Here is a 27,099-nt window from a genome sequence, read left to right on the forward strand (position 1 = left end):
CTCTTTTGCCTACATCCTGGAAACATTGTTTTGGTTGTAACCAATGTCACACGGCTCAAACACTTAACTTTAGAATGAATTAATCACTGTAATTGGGAAAAAACCCCGTTTATGGAATTTATTTAATATTTAGGTCGAGAAGCGTCCTGTGGCAGAATGTGGAGATCATTTGGATTGCCAGTCTTGTCTATCTGCCAATGATCCATATTGTGGTTGGTGTGTTCTGGAAGGACGGTGAGCTTTTTTAAATGCAGAATTCAGTTTTACTGAAGTTATTTACTATTATTTTTTCCTTGTATTTTCTAACTTTAAAATGCTCACTTTACTATTTCAGCTGTGGACAACGTTGGGAGTGCCGGCGAGGATCAGACAAGGGTCAATGGTTGTGGAGCTTCAATCACACGCAACAGTGCCTCAGCATCCAACATCTTAGCCTGTACAACATCAGCCATGGAGAGACAACAAATGTAATTTTGTCAGGAAAAAACACAACAGTTTTGAGTAAAACCAAGGGCAAACTATATAACATTTTAGTTTCCAAATAACCAAATAAGTGGACATGGGTCAAAAGTCAAAATAACTACAATAATTTAGGTGCAAGTCCCTTTTCTCTATAAACTGTGAAAATTTGTCGTTATTCCAACGAAAATTGTTAAAATTATAAGCCTACAAATTGGGGTTAAACATCTTGGGACAATCTGTAATAGAAAATATAATCACAGTGACATACAGTAAAAATTAAACAAAAAACAACCCAGCTTCATTTGGCACTGTGACAAAAAAAGCACAAAAATAGCAAGAAAAGAACCAAAAAGCAGCTCATATGGGCTTTCTTGCCTAAATAGCAATATAGCTTGAAATCATCGTAATTTTTTTCTCTCACTGAGATGAAAAATAATTATAAGACATTTGTGGCTACTAAGTTTACATTGAAGCTTGAAAACTGAAGACTGGAATGAGGTTATGTTATATAATTTGCATATAGTCAAGTAAAAACATTGGTACAATGGGAGGCTTTTATTTTTTGCATAAACAACACACACACACACACAAAGTTTTCCTACATTCTAATTTCACTTCCAGTTCAGTGCCTACTCGACTTTCCATTCATCAGCATGGATGTCCAATTTGGAGCCGACAAAATCTGCATATAATAGTCCTTTTCAGCTCAAAATATTTTGTGACCGAGTTTTCAGTTTATCCCCGGTTAAAACAGTAGTAAAAGTAGTATAAAGTAGAAGAAAACTCGTAGTTAAACAGAGTAAATAAGACCGAGGAGAAAGTAGCACAGAATGTGCTGTTTTTCCACATGCACAGTCAGAGTAGACAGAGTACAGATGGAAAATAAATCCAAAGTAAATGCTCCCTATTAGGAGAATGCAGGAAACTAAAAGTTTTCGATTACTCCCAGTGTAGACATTTGAAGAACATTATGTGAGTTCTATGCAGTCCCGTGTTTGTTTTCTTATATCTGATGACCTCAATAATAATTTGAATCATGAGTATATGAAATCTCCACTTGTTTCATAAGCATTGCCATACAAAAATACAAAAATATTTTTATCAGAAGGAAAAAATAGATAACTATTGGTTTTCTCTCCAACAGATTTCAGTGTCAGTCGAAGGCCTCCCAAATTTGGGAGAAGGAGAGGCCTATTCATGCTTCTTCCACGATGCCGAAACTCCTGCCTTGTTTACAAATGCTGGTGTTATTTGCCCCACCCCCGATGGTACACATCTGCCCCCTATTGTACTTGGAGATGGTGAGCCTCAGGTCTTGACTAGATACATATGGCTGTAATTTTTTAAAGAGAGATTATTTTTCCCCATTTCATCATCATCTCATTGTCTTTTGCTGCACATACATATAAAGTAGTTATTGATTAAACCAGATATGGGCAAACTACGGCCTGCGGGCCACATTCGGCCCGCCAAGCTTTTTAATCCGGCCCGCCGATGTCCAATTTTAATTTTTTTTTCAATTCTTTATTTCTTTATTCTTTCCCAAGATGGCGCCATCACGCGGATCACAAGTGGCAGTAGCGCTGTCCATTCTTTGTCTTTCGTGTTTTACAGCCCCTTCTATCTTTTTTTAAATGATATTTTAATATTTCTTAATACATTCCTTTTTACTTTGTACGTTATACTTTTTACTTTATACTTTTTACTTTATACTTTTTACTTTGTACTTTTTACTTGATACTTTTTACTTTATACTTTTTACTTTATACTTTTTACTTTATACTTTTTACTTTATACTTTTTACTTTATACCTTTTACTTTATACCTTTTACTTTGTACTTTTTACTTTGTACTTTTTACTTTGTACTTTTTACTGTATACTTTTTATTTAATACTTTTTACTTAATACTTTTTACTTTATACTTTTTACTTTATACTTTTTACTTTACTTTGTACTTTATACTTTTTACTTTACTTTGTACTTTATACTTTACTTTATACTTTTTACTTTACTTTGTACTTAATACTTTTTACTTTGCTTTGTACTTTATACTTTTTACTTTACTTTGTACTTTATACTTTTTTCTTTACTTTGTACTTTATACTTTTTACTTTACTTTGTACTTTATACTTTTTACTTTAAGGATGAGTGATTAGTATGTTAATACTTTAGTCCTTTTTTATGTTTATGTTTCATATGTAAAGTTAACGGATGCACTTTTTTATATGTATCGTATCTTGTGCTGACCCGGCCCATCTGTCAAATTTTTAATGCCAATGTTGCCCCAGGGCCCAAAAGTTTGGCACCCCTGGATTAAACTGTTTGGTTAGTATAAAAAAATGAATCTCTCTAATCAACTGGTTTGTTTTTCCTCCAGAGTTTGTGATGGTGATCCTGTCCCTTCGCTTCCTCAACGTAACAGTAGCAGAGACCGAATTTACCTTGTACGACTGTAGCCTTGTGCAGAAGCTCTCTGAACGAAGGCCGTAAGTATGCAGATGTATGCTGGTGTTGCATTTCTATCCGGGCCAACACTTATTACTGTTGGATAACTGATTGGATAACTTTATTCATCCCGTATTCGGGAAATTTTGTTGTCACAATAGCAAGAGGGTGAGGATAGAGAAATAGGAAAGGCATTTTAGACATAAATAGGTAGGTAATCAGTAAGTTAATATATAAATACATGAATACATACATAAAGAAATAACCGTATTTTAATTTGAAAAAATAAACTAAACTAATCAGTCAAAGACTCGCACAGATTGAGTCTTGAAAGTAAAGTTTTAAAACATTAAAGTATCAAATATAATATATATATAAAGTACAATAACAAGTAAAATCTTAAGAAACCATAAAACTTAAAAATAAAGGTTAAAAGAGCTGTAAAAAAATAGCTGTAAAAACACAGAATACGACTGAAGGTTTAGAAAGGTACTGCAACAAGAAGCCCCTATGATGCAACCACATTCGATACATTGTATGTTTTCATTAATCTGGCCCTAACTTTCACCATTAGCACCTACCAACTCAGTTTTACATTTTCCCGCCAAATTAAACATTTAAATGATCATCTTGCCTAAAGCGGCAACTCCATAATTTATGCCAAACCTTATAGTGATTGTTTTGTTGTGCTCTATGGAATGCTGACCTGTGTATTCTTCCTTCCTAGATGCCAAGGATGTGTTAGCAGCCGCTGGGGTTGTAACTGGTGTATCCACGAGCATGTATGCACACACCGACACACCTGCAATCAAGGAGTCACCATCCACAATCAAAATGTGAGTCCATATTTATAGCATCTGTTTTATAACACTGACTTGCAACCCACCATATACCATACATATATATTTGTGCGCCTTGTCTTATTTGCTCCGCCAGTGTACATTTCCCATTTCCAATTTTATTTTGTTCTTATTTTTGATTCTTCAAGTCTTCTTGGTTATTCTAATTTTGTCCTCCCCTCTGTCTTTTTTTTCTATCCCCTTCCTGCTTGTGCATTTGCGCTTCCTCATCAAGTTCAAACCACCGACACCCACCATCCCACAACCCACCAGAACACAGACCACTTTAACTGTGACAACTGCTACACCACCACCAACAACACCACCAACAACAACAACAATAACAGAGCTACCACCCACCATGACTACTGCTGTGTCCACTGCAGTTGTCAACACTGCGACAAGTCCTACTACTACTACTACTACTACTACGTTTAACAGCGAGTCCACTTCACATCATGCCATGGACACAACACCACACTTCTTCATCAGGACTACCAACCCGGATCCAGATGGAAGCCGTACAGACACCACCTTTATTTATGACATACTGACAACCCCAGACTCAAACGTGGTCACAACAACACATTTTTCCGAAGATGAGACAGTCGATTGGCTGATAGAAAGTGTTTCTAAAGAGAGCAGGACAACTACTACTTTACTTAGCAGTACAATTGGGCCTGTAGACTATGAAGCAGGTCTTGTAGAACCTTCCGGAGAGGCAGCTGGATCGACATCGGGTACAAGTTCAACAACATCCGGTGAAGTTGTTACTCTGTCGGACATGGCTGGTGGTGGTTTGACAGAAGATATAACAGTCGTAAGCTCTGATATGAGTGATACTATTTCATGGGAGTGGGAGAGGTCTGAGGATGGGTTAGATGGGGATAGACTTCCCTTTTTTCAGACGGATGATAATGAAACCCTCACCAATACGCAAGCTCCTGACATGGTTATTGAGCCTGACTTAGAGTTGGACAAAAATTTCCAAGCTGATTCCGATGTGTCTTACTTCATGGTGAGTTCAGAAAGTCAATTATCAAAGTCACTCCGGCCATAGCCACACGTAGAATGTGTTTTGCAAACTTTTTCTAAGATTTTGGCTTATCATTCACATGCAAACACACATTTTGGACATTGTCACTTTTACCCTGGAAACATTCTGTTCAAAGTGTTTGTGTCATCTTGGTTTAACAATATATTTTGAATGTGGTTAGAATGATAAAAAAGCTTTTAACTGTCCGTCAGACATAACAAAAAAAAAAAAATCAGTTGACCTAGGGCACTGGTGCCAAAGTGGCGCTCTGCGGGCCAAATGTGGCCCGCCACATCATTTTGTGTGGCCCGGGAAAGTAAATAATGAGTGCCGACTTTCTGTTTTAGGATCAAATTAAAATGAAGAGTAGAGATGTATATTAATTTTCTTGATTTTTTTTTCCCCCTTTTAAATTAATAATTGTAATTTTTTAATCAATTTCTTTTTAATTTTTTTAGTTCAAAAATCATTTTTTTAAATCTAATAATATATTTAAAAAAAGCTCAAATAAACATTGTTTTAGATCTATAAAAAAAACTGAATATTCCAAGCCTTTAATCCAGTTTCAAAATTCAGAAATTCAGTGTGGTATGTTTTTTTTTTTCCAGGATTGTCCTTGTGTGGAGAAAGTTCAGGATTCCTCCCTTGTTCCTGTCAATGTAGAAAGGAAGATTACACTTCTGGGACAACACTTGGACCTCTTTCAGGTTGTTTAATCTCACTAAGCATATTTTGGCAAAATTAGGTTTGCTCCAGGTTACATATATTTATTGTTGACATTAAGGATGAAAATCTGGACTACGAGTGTGTACTGGACATTGAGAATCAGTCAGTGGTGGTCGAAGCATCTGTGGAACAGGATGATAAACAACCTTCTGTCTTTTTAATTACCTGTAGACCACACCAGGTCAGTGTATTTTGTTTGTTTTTATCACCAATATGTTCCTGGAATTTTTTTTTAAGAATTCTTGTGATTCTGACATGTATCTATAGCAGGGGTGGGCAAACTTTTTGGCCCGGGGTCCACATTGACTTTAAAAATTTGACAGATGGGTCGGGTCAACACAAGATAGGATACAAATAAAAAAGTGCATCCGTTAACAGTACATATGAAACATAAACTGAAAATAAGGACTAAAGTATTAACATACTCATCACTCATCATTAAAGTAAAAAGTATAAAGTACACAGTAAAGTAAAAAGGAATGTATTAAGAAATATTAAAATGTAAATTTCAAAATAATAGAGGGGCTGTAAAACACAAAAAAAACAAATAAGAGTGGACAGAGCTACTGCCACTGGCTTCCGCGCGATGGCGCCATCTTGGGGAAAAAAATATATATATATTTGGACAACGTCGGCGGGCCGGATTAAAAAGCCTAACGGGCCGTATGTGGCCCGCGGGCCGTAGTTTGCCCATTACTGGTCAATAGTCTGTAAAGAGCAAAAACAGAAATCACTTAACAGATATGTTAGGCCGACTTAAAAACTAGTATTTGTTCGTTTTCTTTCAAATCCGTCCTAATTTATATTTATTATCTGCCTTTAACACGACTCAAGATATAAGATGATGTGACTACTAATAGTTATTTATACTTTTTTCAGTTTTCTTATTTTTCCATGATGGAGGAATACTCAGCCTTGATTAACGTGAGAAGAAAAGATAACTTCCTCATTGATGCCGCTGATGACCTTTTAGGTGAGGCCAATTTTTTCTACGTCTCAGGTTATCTCACTCAATACGTCTTCTATAAGGTGACAAATTGACTGTTTCTGTCCTCTTCTTTTAGTGACTCTGTACAACTGTTCTGTGGGGAGATCAGACTGTAGTCGATGTCGTACAGCCGACCCCAAATACGCTTGTGTCTGGTGTGGTGGTCCTGATAACTCGCACTGCATCTACCATGGCTCTTGCACCGATGATGTCAAACACACCTGTCCTGCGCCTGTCATCCACTATGTAAGGATTGTTTTATTCTTTTCTACTAGTGATTAACTGAAAAAAAAACATATTGGTTGAAAACTACTATACTTTAGGGCAGGGGTCGGAAACCTTTTTGACAAAGAGAGCCATAAACAATTCATATTTTCAAATGTTATTCCTTGAGAGCCATACTCCGTATTTAAAAGTAAACATACATGAAAATGTGAGCATTTATTATTCATTTCAACACTTAGAAAGTAAAAAATACTCTGAATTATTTTGAGAATATTATTTTACTTTTACTAATCAATGAGTATCAATGAGAGGATGCATGCAGAAGAGTCTAATAAAGAAAAATTATGATTTTAAAAAGGATCTAGAGATAGTGACGCTCCCATTGGTGCGTTCGGGACTTAGGCTTTTCACCAGTGGTTCCCATATTTTACCACACAGGTTCAGAAGAGCCATATACACCCATCAAAAAAGCCACATATGGCTCCCAAGCCATAGGTTCCCTACCCCTCCTGCCTTAGGGATTTTTTAACAACAACTTTTAAAATGCATATTTGGACTGCATATAAGAAACTACATAACAACCACATTTAACTGGAATCATGTCATGGTGCTTAAAACTTAAACCCTTCCAACCAAAGTTGTGTTCCACTTCCAGGAAGTCACAAATTTACGTGTATTTAAGCGTAAATCCAGTTTATTTGCTATGTGAAATCCTCAAGGTGTCATTAGTTTAAAAAAAGATGCGTTTCCATCACTGTTATTCGATTCTTCACTAAATTTAAAGCACCAACTAGCCCTAAAGAGACCACATGACTAGTCAATGACTTTTTTTCCCCCCAAAAAAACTTTTATTATTTTAATTACACCATCACCAGTTTAAATTTGGACATTATAAGCCTTTCTTCAAACTTTTGGTGACCCCTGTTATTCAGTATGTCCCAAAAAAATGTATTTATTGTTTTATGTACTTAGCTTAACCCCCAGCTCAGACTGCTCTATTGGTGGAGGAACGGTAGCACTGACTTGTGAGGTGGTGTTGGGGGGATGGGTAGAGTGTGACATATTTACTGACTACCACTCTGCCGTGTACGCACTATTTCTTCCTCTCCTTTTTCAAACTGAAAGTGTAGAATATGTGTCAAAGTGGCGGCCCGGGGGCCAAATCTGGCCCGCCGCATCATTTTTTGTGGCCCGGGAAAGTAAATCATGAGTGCCGACTTTCTGTTTTAGGATTCAATTAAAATGAAGACAAAAAATCTTTATTAAATTTCCTGATTTTCTCCCTTTTAAATCAATAATTGTAATTTTTTAATCATTTGTTTCTGTTTTTAGTTCAAAAATCCTTTTGTAAAATCTAAAAATATACTTAAAAAAAAGCTAAAATAAACATTGTTTTAGATCTATAAAAATCAGAATATAAAGGGCTTTTAATCCAGTTCTTTTGTTCCATTTATTAAAAAATCTAAATATTATATCTAATAAATCATCAGCAAAGCCCATTATTCTTGTTTATAATAAATATGCTGACAAATTAGTCACCTCAAATCATGTTTGAAAGATGTATTGTCCTCTTCCCCTGCCATCCAGGAACAAGTTTTTAATTAATCTTTTTACCCTTTACAAGCAGACCAGAGGGTCAGCCCCATTATTACACAAATTCCGCCAGGACAGATTGACAGCTGCTTGTCCCGCCTCCTGAAAACATCACCTGACAAACCACATTTTTCACAGCAGAGCTCGAATATCAGACAGGCTCTGGTCTTGTAGTGTGACCACTCATTCATTCAAAGAAAGACTTTGACTTACTAACACTATATATTTAACTTGATAGTTCCATTGGGAATGACCAAAATAATCATGGATTTTTAATCTGTCACTCATTTTGTTGTGTGTGTGTGTGTGTGGCATGCGTTCAATTGTACAGTGTTCCCTCGGTTATCGCGGTCAATGGGGACCAGGACCACCCGTGATAAGTGAATTTCCGCATAGTAGGGATTCCCCTTCAAAAATGCTTATTTTGAATTTAATTTATTTATTTTTATAATTTTTTTACCCCCTCTGTATACAGTACACCATATAGAATACGGGTAGAGAGAGTGAAATTCATGTTATAACAAAAAAACTGTAAAATATGTTCTCTCAATGTAATGTTTGTATTTTTTAAAACCGCGAAGCTCTGAATCCACGGTGACTGAACCGCGAAGTAGCGAGGGAACACTGTATATCAGAAAGGTTTCAAATAAATCCATCTTTTATTTCAGTTGGATCCTGTGACTGGCCCTGTAGAGGGAGGAACCTTAGTGACTATTTCAGGTTCCAATCTTGGCCAAAGAGCTGAAGACATTCACAACTCTGTTACAATTGCCGGGGTTCCCTGCAGTGTCATTCATAGCAGATATGAAATTTCCTCAAGGTAAGATGCAAGCAAATGTGAAATTCCATATGCGAGCCGACCGGCTTACTATGTATGTGTGGTTTTAGGATAGTATGTGAGACTACAAGTAGCCTGGAGGAAAAGAGTGGACATGCATCCGTCACAGTAAGCGGAGGAGGCCTGGGACTGTCTGTGCAGATTTTCAGCTTTCAGGTAAATAAATCTTCATGTGGCTCCATAGGGTACAGTATAGCTGACACAGCATTAGAGGTTAATTCATTTTTTAATGTCTTTAGGTTTGCCTTTTAATCTTAATAATAAATATTGTCATTCAGATCAATGCTGTCAAAGTGTATATATGTTTTTAGGGCAAGATGAAGGATGACTTGGTTTGTGATGCTAGGCCAAGGGTGGGCAAACTTTAGAAATTTGACAGATGGGCCGGGTCAGCATAAGATACGATAACATATAAAAAAGTGCATCCGTTAACAGTACATATGAAACATAAACAGAAAAAAAGGACTAAAGTATTAACATACTCATCACTCATCATTCAAGTAAAAAGTATAAAGTACTCAGTAAAGTATAAAGGAATGTATTGAGAAATATTAAAATGTTATTTAAAAAAAGATAGAAGGGCTGTAAAACCTAAAAAAACAAATTAGAGTGGACCTCGCTACTGCCACTGGCTGCTGCGAGATGGCGCCATCTTGTAGAAAAAATACGTAATTTGGACAATGTCGGCGGGCCGGATATAAAAGCCTAACCGGCCGTATTTGGCCCGCGGGCTGTAGTTTGCCCATGGTGATCTATAGTCTGTAAAGAGCAAAACAGAAATCACTAAAAAAATATCAATTAACTGATATGTTGGATAAAAAAATACAAGAAAAAAATTAAAAAAAAAAAACATTATTTGGACAACGTCGGCGGACCGCATTAAAAAGCCTAATGGGTCACATTTGGCCCGTGGGCCATAGTTTTCCAATGTCTGTACTAGGCAACAGTTCCATGAGGGAAACAAATATTTGAGACATTTTTTAACAGTATATTTTTTCCTTTGATAAATCCCAAATCATCTTTTGTGTGTATTTGTATTAGTCCTGTTTCATAATATTTCTGAAAAACGTATTCCAAGGCATCAATTAGAATTTCACCTCAAAATCAACCTGCTCTCTAATGAAACAACATCCCTTTGTTGCTTTAACAGTACAATGATGTCATCATTTAATTAATTAGTGCAAAGTGACAATACAATTTATGGTGTAGGTTGTAAAAGAACCCTAAGGGGGGTATTCACTAGAATCCTCTATTGTCCTTTTTATCATCATAATAAATCACTCATTCAGCCAAGTGTTTAACGAAACAGATATTAACGATTCATCTTTCTCATTCTTCATCTTTTTATTTCTCATTGCACAGGATCCCATACTAAATGGGATTTCCCCCCAGAGAGGCCCTAAAGCAGGGGGCTCGTCTATCACCATCAAAGGTCGCAGGCTCAAAACCGGCCACTCGAGTGATGTCAGCGTTCTCATTGGTGGAATACCATGTATGGTGTAAGTGTTAGAACTTTATTATTGACAGACTGTCATTTATATTTCTGATGTACATAGCTCTTTTGTTTGATAGAGTACTTGGAAAAATGTGAGCTCTCTTTGTTTCAGGCTCAGCATAGAGGACGATCAGATCTCCTGTTTGACCAGAGGCAGTAATAGAACTGGTGAACATGGTATTATGGTACGCTTTGGAGGGGCAGAACGCCATCTACAGGGAGTTGTGTATCATTACACATCCAACCCCAACATTTCTCAAGCTTCTCCTTCTAAAAGCTTTCTCAGGTTTGTTTTCTGTTCATTTTGAAGACAAGAAGAATTGTTTGAATGTTGCTGTTTTTTTCGTAGTTCACATGTGTCAAAGTGGTGGCCCGGGGGCCAAATCCGGCCCGCCGCATCATTTTGTGTGGCCCGGGAGAGGAAATCATGAGTGCCAACTTTGTGTTTTAGGATCAAATTATAATGAAAAGTATAGATGTATATTACATTTTCTCGATTTTCCCCCTTATAAATAAATAATTGTAATTTTTTAATCGTTTTTTTCTGTTTTTAGTTCAAAAATCATTTTGTAAAATCTAAAAATATATTTAAAATAGCTAAAATAAACATTGTTTAAGATCTATAAAAAGAGAATATTCAGGGCTTTTAATACAGTTCTTTTAATTCATTTATTTAAAAAAAATCAAAATATTATATCTAAAATGGTCCAGCCCACATGAAATCAAGTTGAAATGTGCGTTTACTTTTTATTGAAATGTTCCAAAAACCTTTACTTTATATTTGAAATGATAATTTCTTCAGTTTTTTATCATCTACTGGTGAACATTATTTGTTGAATTCCCGGATTATGTCATTTGTTGTGCTGCAGGTTCATGAAATTTTTGGAAGAAATTTGACTTAAAAATAACTAAAAATAATTCTATCCCCAAAAAATATTCATTTATCATATTCATGTTATCATCTTTATTATGTTTTAAAAGGTCTCTTTCCATCTCCCTGACTAAAAAAAACATTCTTTCTATCTTATGTCAAGGACAATCACTTTACACCGTGCACTTACAATAAATGATAAAATAAAACAATAATATAGTGTCATTCACCACAAATAACACATACAAGAATTGAAATCTGCTATGTTAAATGCAACTAAGGTCAAAATAGTGTACAAAGAATTCCAATTTACAAGTTAATTTCTTATTTTTTTTTCTTCTCTTTACAGTGGAGGCAGAATTATCCGAGTATCTGGTCAAAACCTTGATGTGGTTCAAAATCCCAAAATTCGGGTCACCCTCAGCCCACCCGATTCGCTTCCTCCAAGAAGGAGGCGGAGCATAAATCAATTACATCCAGATCTAGACCTCCAGACACCCCTTAAACGACGTCGAAGGATTATCCCAGAGGTGGACTGCTCCCATGGTGCACTTTGCCATGTTAAACAGGTTTGTAAAGTTGCAAAACTATATCATTTTTGGACTATAAGCCACGGACACCAAATTCTACAAAAAAGAGGGTGTTTTTCACCTTACAGCAGTGCTTCTCAATTATTTTCTGTTAGGCCCCCCCTAGCAAGAAGAAAACTATTCGCCCCACCCCCATTTCCCAACGTGACTATAAATAAAATCATTTTATAAAATTGTTATAAGTACAACATTTTATCCTTATTAACATGAAAGAAAAGAAAGATATATAGTCAAACTTACAAAGAATAACTTTATTAAATCTTGTTTTAAGTCTGCAACAGAAAAGATTTTAAGTGCATCAATGCCTGAAATAAAAAATAAATGAGAGCGCCACTGCCAGCTACTGTAGTGGATGCGCAATTACACTTAATACTAGTACGGCCAAATCAAATCCTGTTCCCCAGGTTTACACGCGCCCCCCCAGGTATCGCACCACGCCCCCCCAGGGGGGCGCGCCCCACTATTTGAGAAGCACTGCCTTACAGGTTGTTGTAAAAATGCCTGTAAAAAATTTCAAAATTCAAGGGAAAAAAACAAGTGCCCTAATACAGTGTATCCCAACCTTTTTTGAGCCGAGGCACACTTTTTGCATTGAAAAAAATCTCAAGGGACACCACCATCCGAAAATCTTTGTCGCCTATATTTATAATAGTTATTCTCGTCAAAGTTTTATCAGCAGAAACCGCATCCAAAATTATTCCAAAATCTAATTTTTCACAATGACCTAATGTCACGGAAATTTGGCCTGTGGACCCTGAACAACTTCCGGTTTGAGTGATGCAAATAACCAAGTAAAGTTATTGATCGCATCATTTTATGATTTTTCTCTAAATATTACTTAAATCTCCTAATATTCCGCAAAAAAAAATTGTTCTCACACAGACTTTACGTCGGCAAAAGTTGATGCCCTAGAAACCAGACAACTTCCGTTTCGACTTAGAGAAAGAGCAAAAAAATTACTGTTTGACAACTTGAATCAAATAATAGTATAATCTACAATTTAACGTCCATCATATTTTGATTTGATTCTTGTAATAGTTCCTTTATAATCTCCTTATATTCATATAAATTTTTCTCTCTCAATATCACATTGTATGACTTCTTGCAATTTCCCACGGCACATCTGACCATTGCTCACGGCACCCCAAAAACTATGATATGTATTGAATTTACTGCTAAATTTGAATTGATTTTTTGTTTTCTTATCCCTTTTCCAGTATGAGTCCCGCTGTTCAATTAACAGCTCTACTCTCATCTTGTGTCCAACACCGGCTGTGGGACTGGATGCCCGAAAAGCACGGGTCAAAGTTCATTTCCTACTGGATAGTCTTCATTTTGACTTTAACACTGTAGGCAATGAAGTCTTCAGCTATGAACCTAACCCAAAGCTTTACATGCTCAACCGCAATCACCCAGATAAACCATACCATCACAAACCTGGAAGCATCATCTCTGTTGAGGTGAGTAGAAATGGTGATTCGAGTTGATTGTATATCTTATGATATGCTTGATTCAGATAAAATATATAGTTTTTGAGTGACTTTTTATTGGCCTTGATATCTTACAATCTTATCACTTTAGGGCACATGTGTCAAAGTGGCGGCCCGGGGGCTAAATCTGGCCCGCCGCATCATTTTGTGTGGCCCGGGAAAGTAAATCATGAGTGCTGACTTTCTGTTTTAGGATCAAATTAAAATGAAGAGTATAGATAGATGTTAATGACATTTCCTGATTTTCACCCCTTTAAATCAATAATTGTATTTTTTTAATCCATTTTTTTCTGTTTTTAGTTCAAAAATCATTTTGTAAAATCTAAAAATATGTAAAAAATATCAAATAAGCCTTGTTTTAGATCTATAAAATACTGGATATTCAGGGATTTTAATCCAATTCTTTTAATCAATTTTTTTAAAAAGTCAATCATGACTTTCTGTTTTAGGATCAAATTCAAATGAAGAGTAGAGATGTATAATACATTTCCTGATTTTCCCCCTTTTTAAATCAATAATTGTCATCTTTTAATCATTTTTTCTGTTTTTAGTTCAAAATTAATTTTGTAAAATCTAAAAATATCCCAAAAAAAGCTAAAATAAAGTTTTAGATCTATAAAAAAGTTAATATTCAGGTTAATACAGTTCTTTTAATCCATTTATTTAAAAAAAAGTCTAAACATTATATCTAAAATGGTCCAGCCCACATGAAATCAAGTTTACATTGAAGCAGCCCGCAAACCAACCCGAGTCTGACACCTTTACCTTAGGGGGAGAATCTGGATCTGGCTATCTACAAACATGAGGTCCAGGCCAGGATTGGTGACGGTGTATGTGCAGTAAAGACCCTGACTCACAACCATTTGTACTGTGAACCACCAGCCAAGCAGCCATCTGTACGCACCGTCCAGAAAAAGGATATTATGGACAGTCTTCCTGAATTCACAGTGAGTAAACAAATATAACAACTTAGATTTAAATATTTCTGATCTGGTACAAGTCTTTTATTGGCTCTCTTTTATAACGAGATTAATTAAGATCTATGTGTAAAATACAAGTACCGTATTTTCACGACTATAAGGCGCACTTAAAAGTTTTACATTTTCTCCAAAATAGACAGTGCGCCTTATAATCCAGTGCGCCTTATATGTGGGAAAAAAACGAAAAACCACCACTGTCGGATATTTAAAAAAAACACAAACGCCTGAAGTGAAACAATACTGTTAAATATGCAGATGCCATAATAGTTTACTAAATCTTCCATCATATAGCTCCTCCCCCACTGCAAGATTTTATCCAAAAAAATCCAAAACATCAACAATGGCTGGCTCTAGAGGTGACTGTGTAGTGAGTGCTTCATACCTGGAAGTCAATAGCAATTACCGTATTTTCACGACTATAAGGCGCACTTAAAAGTCTTAAATTTTCTCCAAAATAGACAGTGCGCCTTATAATACAGTGCGCCTTATATATGGAAAAAATGTCCTTCATTGAGGGTGCACCTTATAATGCGATGCGCCTTATAGTCGTGAAAATACGGTATGTGACCGTTTTATACTGTTATTTATTATTCAAAACACTGAACAGCTGGCTTAGTGTTGGTATACATTAGATATGTCATACTTTTTTTACAGGTGAAAATGGGAAACATGAACTTCTCCTTGGGTAGAGTTCAGTATGATAGCCATGGTTTGTCCATATTCCCTCTGGAGGCCCAAGTTGGTGTTGGAGTCGGAGCCTCAATAGTGGTGCTTATTGTGCTAATAATAGTTCTCATTTACAGGTAAAAAAAAGGAAAACATTATTTTCAGATTATGCCTTTTAGATGCTTCTCTGTGGGGAACTCATATTTTTTCTTTCATGTCATCTGGATTTTATTTCGTCAATCCATATTTGTCTATTGCCAGGAGAAAGAGCAAACAAGCTATGAGGGATTATAAAAAAGTGCAGATTCAATTGGAGAATTTGGAGACCAGTGTACGTGACCGCTGCAAGAAGGAGTTCACAGGTATGCATGAGGACAGCAGTAAATCATATTAATGTAGGTTTTCAGTATACAGTGTTCCCTCGGTTATTGCGGTTAATGGGGACTGGGACCACCCGCGATAAGTGAATTTCCGCGAAGTAGGGATTCCCCTTCAAAAATGCTTAATTTGAATTTGATTTAAAAAAAAAAGTTTTAATTTTTGTTTTTGTTTTTTTGGTTTTATTTTTTAATTTTTTTTATCCACCCCCTGTATACAGTACACCATATAGAATACGGGTAGAGAGAGTGAAATTCATGTATATGAATGAATATGTTGTCTCAATGTAATATTTGTATTTATTTATTTTTCCTCTTCAAAAATGCTTAATTTGAACTTAATTAATTTTTTTTTTACCCCCGTATACAGTACACCATATAGAATACGGGTAGAGAGAGTGAAATTCATGTATATGAATGAATATGTTGTCTCAATGTAATATTTGTATTTATTTATTTTTCCTCTTCAAAAATGCTTAATTTGAACTTAATTAAATTTTTTTTTACCCCCGTATACAGTACACCATATAGAATACGGGTAGAGAGAGTGAAATTCATGTTATAACAAAAAAAAACTGTAAAATATGTTGGCTCAATGTAATATTTGTATTTTTTTTCGCCCAAAAAATCTGCGAAGCTCTAAGTCCGCGGTGGCTGAACCGCGAAGTAGCGAGGGAACACTGTACTTTTCATTGCTACATGTCAGACAAGTAAACATTGTTAGGTTGGATAAATGGTTCAGAAAATTATCAATGTAGAATTCAGTCAGTGTGCTATTTTCTTTTTTATTGTTCTATATATATTTTTTTTACTCCAAACAGACCTGATGACCGAGATGATGGACATGTCTAGTGATTTGGTGGGCTCGGGAATTCCCTTTTTGGAATACAAAGCCTACGCAGAGCGCATTTTCTTTCCAGGCCACCAGGAGTCACCATTGAGACAAGATTTGGATGTCCCAGAAAGCCGGAGGCAAACTGTAGAACAAGGGCTTGTTCAGCTGTCTAATTTACTCAATAGTAAACTGTTTCTCACCAAGGTCAGCATAAAAAAACCTGCATTTATCTTTATTTTTTTAGATTGTCTTTATTCAGTGTTGTCCTGCTATAGTGAGATGCATTATTTGTTATGTTTCAGTGTATTTTTTTCAAGGATTTGATTTTAATCATCGTCTTCTTGCTCTCTGTGCAGTTTATTCACACTCTAGAAGCTCAGCAGACATTTTCCCCAAGGGATCGGGCCTATGTAGCCTCACTGCTGACTGTGGCCCTTCATGGCAAACTGGAGTACTTCACAGACATTCTGAAGACTCTGCTTAATGACCTGGTGGAGCAATATGTGGCTAAGAATCCAAAATTGATGCTTAGGAGGTTAGAAAAACACTGAGGTTATCAATACATTTATGAAATGGGTTTTATAACACATCTGATTCATAAATGTGCTATTTGATTATTTTCCTCAGGACTGAATCAGTGGTTGAGAAGCTCTTGACAAACTGGATGTCCATTTGCCTGTTCAACTTCTTGCGGGTATGGAGCATGTTGATTGTGTGTTTAGATATTTCAGTTAAAACATGCTTGCTTCTAATTTTGAGAAAATCAAATCTTATATGATGTTTTTTACTGCGCCTCATGTTCATCAAAAGGTTTGTTGTGGCTGGTTCTCGGACATTTGGTCAACGGACAATTGGTCCCCCGACGTTTGGTAATGGACTTTTGGTCGACGGACACTTGGTCCTCAGACATTTCGTCGAACGGACACTTGGTCTTCGGAGGTTTCGTCGAATGGACGTTTGGTGGACAGTTCTCACCAACTGTCCGTCAACCAAACGTCCGGGGACCAAGTGTCCATCGACCAAACGTCCATCGACTAAACGTCCGTAGACCAAATGTCCGTCGACCAAACGTCCGTCGACCAAACGTCCGTCGACCAAACGTCCGTCGACCAAACGTCCGTCGACCAAACGTCCGTCGACCAAACGTCCGTCGACCAAACGTCCGTCGACCAAACGTCCGTCGACCAAACGTCCGTCGACCAAACGTCCGTCGACCAAACGTCCGTCGACCAAACGTCCGTCGACCAAACGTCCGTCGACCAAACGTCCGTCGACCAAACGTCCGTCGACCAAACGTCCGTCGACCAAACGTCCGTCGACCAAACGTCCGTCGACCAAACGTCCGTCGACCAAACGTCCGTCGACCAAACGTCCGTCGACCAAACGTCCGTCGACCAAACGTCCGTCGACCAAACGTCCGTCGACCAAACGTCTGTCGACCAAACGTCCGTCGACCAAACGTCCGTCGACCAAACGTCCGTCGACCAAACGTCCGTCGACCAAACGTCCGTCGACCAAACGTCCGTCGACCAAACGTCTGTCGACCAAACGTCTGCCGACCAAACGTCTGTCGACCAAACGTCTGTCGACCAAACGTCTGTCGACCAAACGTCTGTCGACCAAACGTCTGTCGACCAAACGTCTGTCGACCAAACGTCCGGGGACCAAGTGTCCGTCGACCAAAAGTCCGGTCAAGTTCGTGGCTTACCATAAATATTCCGTTCTATTTCATTTTCATCAGAAGTCTTGGATTAAATTGTAATCTGACCCAATATAATTTTTTTGGGGCATAGGAATCAGCGGGGGAGTCGTTCTACATGCTGTTCCGGGCAATAAAGCATCAGGTGGACAAGGGACCTGTTGATGCCGTGACAGGAAAAGCCAAATACACACTGAATGACAACCGGCTGCTGCGAGAGGATGTCGAGTACCGCACCTTGGTCAGAGTACACACTTGAAGTATAATAACTCTGCATTAGTCATTTTGTACTGGGTGAATTTCAGTGGCTGGCTGTGTATTGTGGATTTGGGATTTCCTTGATAATATTCAAAATCACCATTTTGTTGAGGCAGACCCTCAATGTGGTGATGCCAGCTGCTGTGGCCAGTGGAGGTGCCTCAACTCAGACGGTGCCTGCCAAGGTCCTCGACTGTGACACTATTACCCAAGTCAAGGAAAAACTTTTGGACCAAACATGGAAGGGGACATCTGTCTCCCGGAGACCCCATGCCGACTCATTACATCTTGGTGAGTCTTGTCTATGTTTTAAGCCTCGTAGTTGGTTGCGTGAGTCATATTTGAATGCTTTTGCAAAACAAGAAACTTGTATTCAAGTTCTCATTATGTATTTTTCTATTTTCCATCCAGAATGGCGCTCAGGTATGGCTGGTCACCTGATCTTGTCAGATGAGGACTTGACATCAGTTGTACAGGGCTCTTGGAAGCGACTCAATACTTTGCAACACTACAAGGTCAGTTGTAGTCATAGTAATAATATTTAATAATATGTACATCTGTACCCTAAGTACTGCAAATAGTAATGCATTAACACAGTGCTTCTCAAATAGCGGGGGTACACCTCCTTAGGACAATTGGAACAACTGAAATACATTTTTACTAGAATAAAGTGTACCGTATTTTCACGACTATAAGGCGCACCGCATTATAAGGCACACCCTCAATGAATGACATTTTTTCCATATATAAGGCACACTGTCTATTTTGGAGAAAATTTAAGAGTTTTAAGTGTGCCTTAGAGTCGTGAAAATACACTAATTGCTATTGACTTCCAGGTATGAAGCTCTCACCACACAGTCACCTCTAGAGCCAGCCATTGTTGATGTTTTGGATTTTTTGTATAAAATCTTGCAGTGGGGGAGGAGCTATATGATGGAAGATTTTGTAAACTAAGATGGCATCTGCATATTTAACAGTATTGTTTCAGTTCAGGCGTTTGTGTTTTTTTAATATCTGACAGTGGTGGTTTTTCGTTTTTGGTTTTCAGTTTTTTTGCTTATATAAGGCGCACTGGATTATAAGGCGCACTGTCTATTTTGGAGAAAATGTAAGACTTAAGTGCGCCTTATAGTCGTGAAAATACGGTAATTGCACATACACTGGATGGCAGTGGTGCAATCACTGTTAGTGTTGTTAATATAAACAAGGGTTGAATCTTATGCAGAAGTGTACTTGTAATTTTAAACGCAAATGATAGCATTTACAGTGGTCGGAGAGAGTTGGGTAGGCCTAAAAGGTTTAAATCTTCCTGGTGGGTGTCAACGGAAAATTAATGAGGAACACTGACTGCATTAACATGATGATGCTGTTTTTTTCCTTTTGCATGTTATGTGTTGAAATGTTTGCCCCCTCTACCCATGGGTTTATGCAGGTCCCCGATGGAGCTACTGTCGCACTCATCCCCAGAAGCACTAAAAATCACCTCCATGACAGTCATGATTACATGCCTGGAGAAAGTGAGTCTTTATACACACACAAAAACAGACATATAAATATATATGGGGGGCATTAGCCAATAGAAATAAGGCTACATTATGGAAACAGTTTGAAGCAGATATGCTAAAGTGGCATTTGAATGCTAATTTCTATGCGGGGAAATCTGCATCGCCACACTGATGCACAAGTGCATACAATATACAAAATATTCTTATGTAGAATGCCTTCCCAATCTGTAGTCGGTGGTACGTCCCATCAAAACTTGATTCCTGCATGTAACTCTTCTGCTTCTGGTTTCGAGACTGTGTTGCCAGATTGAGTGGTTTTACACATTTTAGAATGTCTACATATGACTTGGATTTAACTGGAAATTGCCAGCTGTTTCTTATTACAGTCAATGTATTTTTTGACATTTTTGCCTAAACTGCTAAATACTACTACATTTTGGCAATGAATTTACTTTCATAATTGATCATTGTTGTGTTTAGCCACTGCATTTTTTAAATTTACTGATTTTTTTTGGCGTTTTAATATTACTCTTGTATGATGCACTAATATGTCCTATTTTCATCCCCTTCCCATCAGAGACTCCTATGCTGGATGATGGTGAGGAAGGAGGCATTAAATTGTGGCATTTGGTGAAAGCCAGCGAGGAGTCCGAACTGCCTAAACACAGAAGGGGGAGTCTGAGAGAGAAGGGTGGGGAGCGAGCTAAGGCCATCCCGGAAATATACCTCACGCGACTACTCTCCATGAAGGTAATAGAATATACTCTTACAACTGCTGGTTATTTTCAATATGTATAAGCACTCTGTGAAACATGAGTATTTGTTAGAGCACCGGTGTCAAAGTGGTGGCCCGGGGGCCAAATCTGGCCCGCCGCATCATTTTGTGTTGCCCGGGAAAGTCAATCATGAGGGCCGACTTTCTATTTTAGGATCAAGTTAAAATGAAGAGTATAGATGTATATTACATTTCCTGATTTTCCCCCTTTTAAATCAATAATTGTAATTTTTTAATCGTTTGTTTCTGTGTTTTGGGTTCAAAAATCTTTTTGTAAAATCTAAAAATATATAACAGAAGCTAAAATAAACATTGGTTTAGATCTATAAAAAACTGAATATTCGGGGATTTTAATCCAGTTATTTTAAATCTAAAACAATAATATAAAAAAGCTTAAATAATCTTTTTAATCCATTTTTCTGTGTTTTTAGTTCAAAAATCATTTTGTAAAATCTAAAAATATATTTTAAAAAGCTCAAATAAACATCTTTTTAGATATATAAAAACTGAATATTCAGGGCTTTTAATCCAATTATTTTAATCCATTTATAAACAATTAAAAAATATCTAAATATTATATCTAGAGTATACGTAATAGGTCAGTATATAATAAAAATCTGTCGAGTGCTATCTTAATTCCATGTATTTTATGGAAATATTTAGATATATACATAGTATACTTTTTTCTTAACCTACCTATATATTTTTTGCTTGACTTTTTGACAGGGCACACTGCAGAAGTTTGTGGATGACTTATTCACAGCCATCCTGAGCACTAGTCGTCCTGTCCCTCTGGCTGTCAAATACTTTTTTGACTTGTTGGATGATCAAGCCATGCAGCATAACATTAGTGATTCGGAGACCATCCATATCTGGAAAACTAACAGGTGATGGCAAGCTTCAAAAACAAGAACTCATAGTTTGACAAAGCGGTGACGTAATAAAACATTGACGAACTACCGTGTTGATTTGACAAATTATGGTGTTGAAGCACTGAATATTGAGGTAAATTTTACTTGTGTGCGCCTCATCATTTGTTTTTCGTGTCTGTTTGTCTCACCACACAGTTTACCACTGCGATTTTGGATCAACATCCTGAAGAATCCACAGTTCATTTTCAACGTACAAACATCAGACCACGTGGAGGCTGTGCTGTTTGTCATCGCTCAAACTTTTATGGACTCTTGTACCATCGCTGACCATAAGCTGGGACGGGTGAGCTACTATTAGGCAGGAAATATTGGTTCTTGGACGTTTGGTCGCTGGTCTTTTGGTCGCCGGTCAAATGGTGACAGAGAGTTTACATTTGAAGCCAGCTCTCAAAATTATATTCATGAGAGACAGTTTAATCTGTAAGAGAGAGAAAGAGAGAGTTAAATATGTAAGAGAGAGAGTTTAATATCTAAAAGAGAGAGTTTAATATCAAAGTACTGTTTAATATCAAAGTACTGTTTAATATCAAAGTACTGTTTAATATCAAAGTACTGTTTAATATCAAAGTACTGTTTAATATCAAAGTACTGTTTAATATCAAAGTACATTTGACCGGCGACCAAAAGGGAAGAGTCGCCGGTAAACAGGAGGTTAGAAGACCCCGACACAAGGCCGGACCACTTTTTCAATTTCTTATGGCCATCCTTGGTGCGCAAATTTATTGAATATATCCACCATGAAAAGATGACGAGTATATTTAAATTGAAATACAGCATCAAATGGTTAAATGTTATTATTTTTATTGTCGCTGTTATTGTCGCTGGTCTTTTGGTCGCCTGTCAAATGGTGACAGAGAGTTTAATTTTGAAGCCAGCTCTCAAAATTATATTCATGAGAGTTTAATCTGTAAGAGAGAGATTTCAATTTGTAAGAGAGAGTTTAATATCTAAAAGAGAGAGTTTAATATCAAAGTACATTTGACCGGCGACCAAAAGGGACCAAAAGATCATCGGCCAAACGTCCGGTTACGGAAAAAATAAATCCTTGTAGTGAACAATCTAAAAGCCCCACATCAGTATAGTGCTTCTCTCCGATTACTGCACATGATTAATGACATCTGCAATGTAGGATGAGAACCTATGGAACATATTCTATAGTTATTGTTCCTTTCCAGCCTTTAGTATACTGGTTAAAAGTCTCTTGTTTCTTTCAATCCATATCTATGACCATTATGGCCACCATTTCTTACCTTTTTTGTCTCCCATTGCAAAATAAATATGTGAAAAGATAGCAGTTTATCAGGTCACTTATTTATCTTACTGTCAAGTTTAGAATTTGTTTATTTTCAGTGGTTCAGGGGATCATCAGCTTCATATTGGCAGTTTAGCATTTTCTAAAAAGAATTGGATTGGATTTGATAACTTTATTCATCCCGTATTCGGGAAATTTTGTTGTCACAGTAGCAAAAGGGTGAGAATACAGAAATAGGAAAGGCATTTTAGACATAATTATAATTTTGTTTGTACTGTATTAGAGTCTTTTAATTCTTGGACTTGAGCATAAACAGAAAAGTTGACATCCCAGTCCAGTAAGTGTTGTTGTGTTACCTACAGAAGGCTCATTGTTGACTCCATTTCCACCTGTCTTTCTTTCCCAGGACTCCCCCATCAACAAGTTGCTTTACGCAAGAGACATCCCACGCTACAAACAGATGGTGGAGAGGTAGGAAATGTTGCATACAGTCAGCCCACTGACCCCGAGCCCTGTGCAATGGAGGAGAGGGAAGCCTGGGACAATCTGTCGGGGCCAGACAGTGGGCAGACAAGTGAATAGGCCTACTAGGCTTCCATGCTTGGATGCGCTCAGAGCACAAGACATGACACACTTACTGTTGTCTGATACACATGGCACTGGTGATAGGTTGAAGCTTCATTAGATAGAAGTTGATGTTTTATTTTTCATTTGGCGACTTTGTTACACTTGTCAAGATATCAAGGAGTTATATAAGTCAATACATTAGTGGCGGTCCGTGGATTTTGACGTAGCGCCTTCAGCTAATCAATCCAACCCTCAAAAACTATTTTATGGCTACTGTAGTTACAGCTGTGACGCATAAAAAATCATCAATAATAACCTCATAAAATTAAAAAAAATATTCAGGAATAAAGCCGTATTTTCTTGACCAAAAAATAAATTTTATATGTACACTATCCATCCTCCTTTTTTTCCTCCTTTTCTATCGCATCGAAGCTTATGCTGAAAGTCGAGCCTGTCATATTTCTGGCATACGTTTTTATTCGATTTAGTGCTGAAAATGTTCGCTCCCGGTTGTGACAAGCCTACTTGCTTTCTTATTTATTTACATCTTTTTTTCTTGAAAAGTCCATTTTGGAAATCTCTGGCTTTGGCCCGCCTACTCTATCACTATCCAATCATAATTGGTGAAAGCGATGACGTATCCCTACACCTGCGCGAAGACCTTGGTGTCACCAAATTGAATTCTGATTGGTTGAAGCAACAGTCTTATCGACGCTTGTTTAATGCAGCAGAGCCTGCAGAACTGATTGTGATGGCCTTGAGGCAGATTTCTGACCCTGGCAACAAATAATGGTTGAAATGTGATTGGTTAAATGCTTCAATATGAGAACACACATCTGAAAGCAGTGCAAACGGGGGAAAGCAATGAAAGGAAGCTAACAGACAATTTGGGATTATTTAATAAGTATTGATAGACAAAATATAATATATGATTCAGATATTTCTTAGGCCAGCAGAGAAGGCCTTGAGGGCCCCGACGGCCCGCCACTGCAATACATATGTCTTTGCCATCCCAAAATCATAATCGTAATAGCGAAATAGTTCTCACTTCTTCATAATGCTCCCTTTTTCTTGTTCCAGGTACTACGCTGACATCCGCCAGACCATCTCAGCCAGTGACCAGGAGATGAACTCCGCTCTAGCAGAGCTTTCTCGTGTATGTTGTCTTTCATGTCCTGCCTTGTTAAAAACATTGTCCTTGGTTAGAACCAGTGAATCATTCATGGCGGTTTCCTTTCGAAATGGATGTAGAGTTTTAAATCAATTATGAATGAAAACCAATGCTGCTCTTTCACCCCCAATGATGTTTTGTCTCCATTTTCAGAACTATGCTGGAGAGGTCAACTTCCTGGTGGCTTTGCATGAGTTGTACAAGTACATCAACAAGTACTACGATCAAGTGAGTGTCACAGTCATCTGGTCACGACTATAAGGCGCACTTAAAAGTCTTACATTTTCTCCAAAATACACAGTGCGCCTTATAATACAGTGCGCCTTATATATGGAAAAATGTCATTCGTTGAGGGTGCGCCTTATAATGCGGTGCGCCTTATATATGGAAAAATGTCATTCGTTGAGGGTGCGCCTTATAATGCGGTGCGCCTTATAGTCGTGAAAATACGGTACTACATATCCCAGCAGTACTTTGTCTACGGGAAAATAGTAGAATCGGGGGCAGCTTGCCGTAGTTGTCCTATCGACTGATTTATTTTATTTTATCGTGATAACAATTTTAGTTTTGGTCCATATATAAGGCGCACTGGATTATAAGGCGCACTGTCTATTTTGGTGAAAATTTAAGACTTTTTTGTGCGCCTTATAGTCGGTAAAATACGGTAATTCCAATTAATCTCTTCATTTTGACTATTTCTATCTAATCCAATCAGATCATCACAGCTCTAGAGGAGGACTGCACAGCCCAGAAGATGCAACTTGGATATAGGCTGCAACAAATCGCTGCTGCCGTGGAGAACAAAGTCACTGATCTATGACCCGTTTTCGCCCTGAACCACCACCAAGACTTTAATGGGTAAACATTAAACACCCTCTCGAAATCCGAACTGTTTTAGTTGCAGGTTTAAAGGACACATTGTGGAGCGTTTGGGTTGTTTACCGCCCTTGGTGGATTTGGACGAAGAAGCACACAAAACATTCCTACAAACATGGAAGTACAGATATGAATACTCGGCAAGAACGGAGATAAAAATGTGAAATATGACTACCCCAACTCTTAAAAAAAAAAAAAGGTCTTAAAAATTGGTCAATTTTCACTTGAAACAAATTAGCTTTTTTTTATGTCTTAGTCGTTTTATTAGTTCTTATTGGAAAGAACTTCTTTAATGTTTTTTTATTCAAACCTTTGTTGTTTTTCACTCAAAAATGACCGTCCATAAGCGTATTTGGACCTTCCATTTTTTTCGGATATGCAACCCATTCTTGAGATGTCACAATTGAATTTAAGATTTTTTCTGTTCATCTTTTTCATCAAGAAAGGATGTGTTATTTCTATTTACTAACAAATGGAAAATTGTTCTTAAAATGTGCAGTTCATATATTTGTGACTAGGTCAAAAAAAGGCATTTCAGAAGACATTTTGTCGTAGCAGTTAGCATTCTGAGATTAGCATTTAGCTTCTCAGACGTTGTGCAGTTACTGTAGCAATACAAATAGTTTTTTTAATGATTATTTTGGCGATTTACCAGTTAAAGATGAAGTTATTTGACCCAATTCATCTATTATTTTTCTCCTACAAGCTCAAATATTCGGAAAAAATGTGTTAAACCTGCTTTCACAAACAAAAACACCCGTTTTTATTAAGCGGATTGTTCAGTTTTACGTTAGATTAATGAAGGTACTTTTGTTCCTGTGATATTTTTTGCTTGTTTAAGTTATTGTTAATTTATTTAATTGCATACAGTGGTAAACATTTTTTTTTTAGATTTTATTGCTGAGAGATGCTCTTCCAAGTTAACAAAACAGAGCCATTTTTCATTTTAGAGCTTTTATTTTAAGATGGGAGAGAGTTCTTAAAAAATGTACATTTTAATTTTCCATTTTGTGGTACTGACTAATGTCGCAAAAACCTTATGCACCTTGTAAATACGCGTTAATGTCACGTATAGCTTGCGTGCGGCTCTGAAGTTGCCCTTAATTGTTGTGACTGTTTCTGTAGATGCACGTTGTTTGTTTTTGTTTTTTTAAATATAATCTTGACCTAACAATGACTGAATGTGCCGCAATAAAGTGTTCGTGGTTTTAACCAAAATTTCAATTATTATAAACATTGCAATACGTCAAGTTAATACAGTGTTCCCTCGGTTATCGCGGTTAATGGGGACCGGGTCCACCCGCAATAAATGAATTTCCGCGAAGTAGGGATTCCCCTTCAAAAATGCTTCATTTGAATTTAATTCAATTTTATTTTATTTTTTAATTTAAAAAAAATTGTGATTTTTTTTACCCCCCTGTATACATACAGTACACCATATAGAATGCGGGTAGAGACAGTGAAATTCATATTATAACAAAAAAAACTGTAAAATATGTTGTTTCAATGTAATATTTTTCCCAAAAAAATCTGCGAAGGTCTGAGTCCGTGGTAGCTGAACCGTGAAGTAGCGAGGGAACACTGTAGTTGTCTTGATGGCAGATTCT

At 37.1% G+C, this 27,099-nt stretch overlaps 1 protein-coding gene across 1 annotated transcript in view; it reads left to right on the plus strand.

The window, feature by feature from the left end:
- The window catches only part of LOC144198364 (plexin-B1-like), a 34,432-nt gene extending 7,722 nt beyond the window's left edge, over window positions 1-26,710 (plus strand). The window contains exons 5-37 of the mRNA XM_077719327.1: window positions 134-234; window positions 335-467; window positions 1,607-1,763; window positions 2,841-2,949; window positions 3,636-3,744; window positions 3,983-4,765; window positions 5,392-5,490; window positions 5,568-5,690; window positions 6,389-6,482; window positions 6,574-6,743; window positions 8,984-9,135; window positions 9,204-9,309; window positions 10,516-10,652; window positions 10,761-10,934; window positions 11,869-12,088; window positions 13,327-13,569; window positions 14,370-14,546; window positions 15,234-15,382; window positions 15,507-15,607; window positions 16,444-16,661; window positions 16,814-16,992; window positions 17,085-17,151; window positions 18,251-18,397; window positions 18,531-18,705; window positions 18,826-18,929; window positions 19,847-19,931; window positions 20,497-20,669; window positions 21,421-21,581; window positions 21,762-21,909; window positions 23,285-23,349; window positions 24,526-24,601; window positions 24,770-24,844; window positions 25,332-26,710. Of these exons, the coding sequence (XP_077575453.1) occupies window positions 134-234; window positions 335-467; window positions 1,607-1,763; window positions 2,841-2,949; window positions 3,636-3,744; window positions 3,983-4,765; window positions 5,392-5,490; window positions 5,568-5,690; window positions 6,389-6,482; window positions 6,574-6,743; window positions 8,984-9,135; window positions 9,204-9,309; window positions 10,516-10,652; window positions 10,761-10,934; window positions 11,869-12,088; window positions 13,327-13,569; window positions 14,370-14,546; window positions 15,234-15,382; window positions 15,507-15,607; window positions 16,444-16,661; window positions 16,814-16,992; window positions 17,085-17,151; window positions 18,251-18,397; window positions 18,531-18,705; window positions 18,826-18,929; window positions 19,847-19,931; window positions 20,497-20,669; window positions 21,421-21,581; window positions 21,762-21,909; window positions 23,285-23,349; window positions 24,526-24,601; window positions 24,770-24,844; window positions 25,332-25,436 (5,115 nt within the window). The 3' untranslated portion in view covers window positions 25,437-26,710. The remainder of the gene's footprint in view (window positions 1-133; window positions 235-334; window positions 468-1,606; window positions 1,764-2,840; window positions 2,950-3,635; window positions 3,745-3,982; window positions 4,766-5,391; window positions 5,491-5,567; window positions 5,691-6,388; window positions 6,483-6,573; window positions 6,744-8,983; window positions 9,136-9,203; window positions 9,310-10,515; window positions 10,653-10,760; window positions 10,935-11,868; window positions 12,089-13,326; window positions 13,570-14,369; window positions 14,547-15,233; window positions 15,383-15,506; window positions 15,608-16,443; window positions 16,662-16,813; window positions 16,993-17,084; window positions 17,152-18,250; window positions 18,398-18,530; window positions 18,706-18,825; window positions 18,930-19,846; window positions 19,932-20,496; window positions 20,670-21,420; window positions 21,582-21,761; window positions 21,910-23,284; window positions 23,350-24,525; window positions 24,602-24,769; window positions 24,845-25,331) is intronic.
- The last annotated feature ends 389 nt before the right edge of the window (window positions 26,711-27,099 follow it).

The sequence above is a fragment of the Stigmatopora nigra genome, chromosome 1 (assembly GCF_051989575.1).
Source record: "Stigmatopora nigra isolate UIUO_SnigA chromosome 1, RoL_Snig_1.1, whole genome shotgun sequence".
Lineage (NCBI taxonomy): Eukaryota > Metazoa > Chordata > Actinopteri > Syngnathiformes > Syngnathidae > Stigmatopora > Stigmatopora nigra.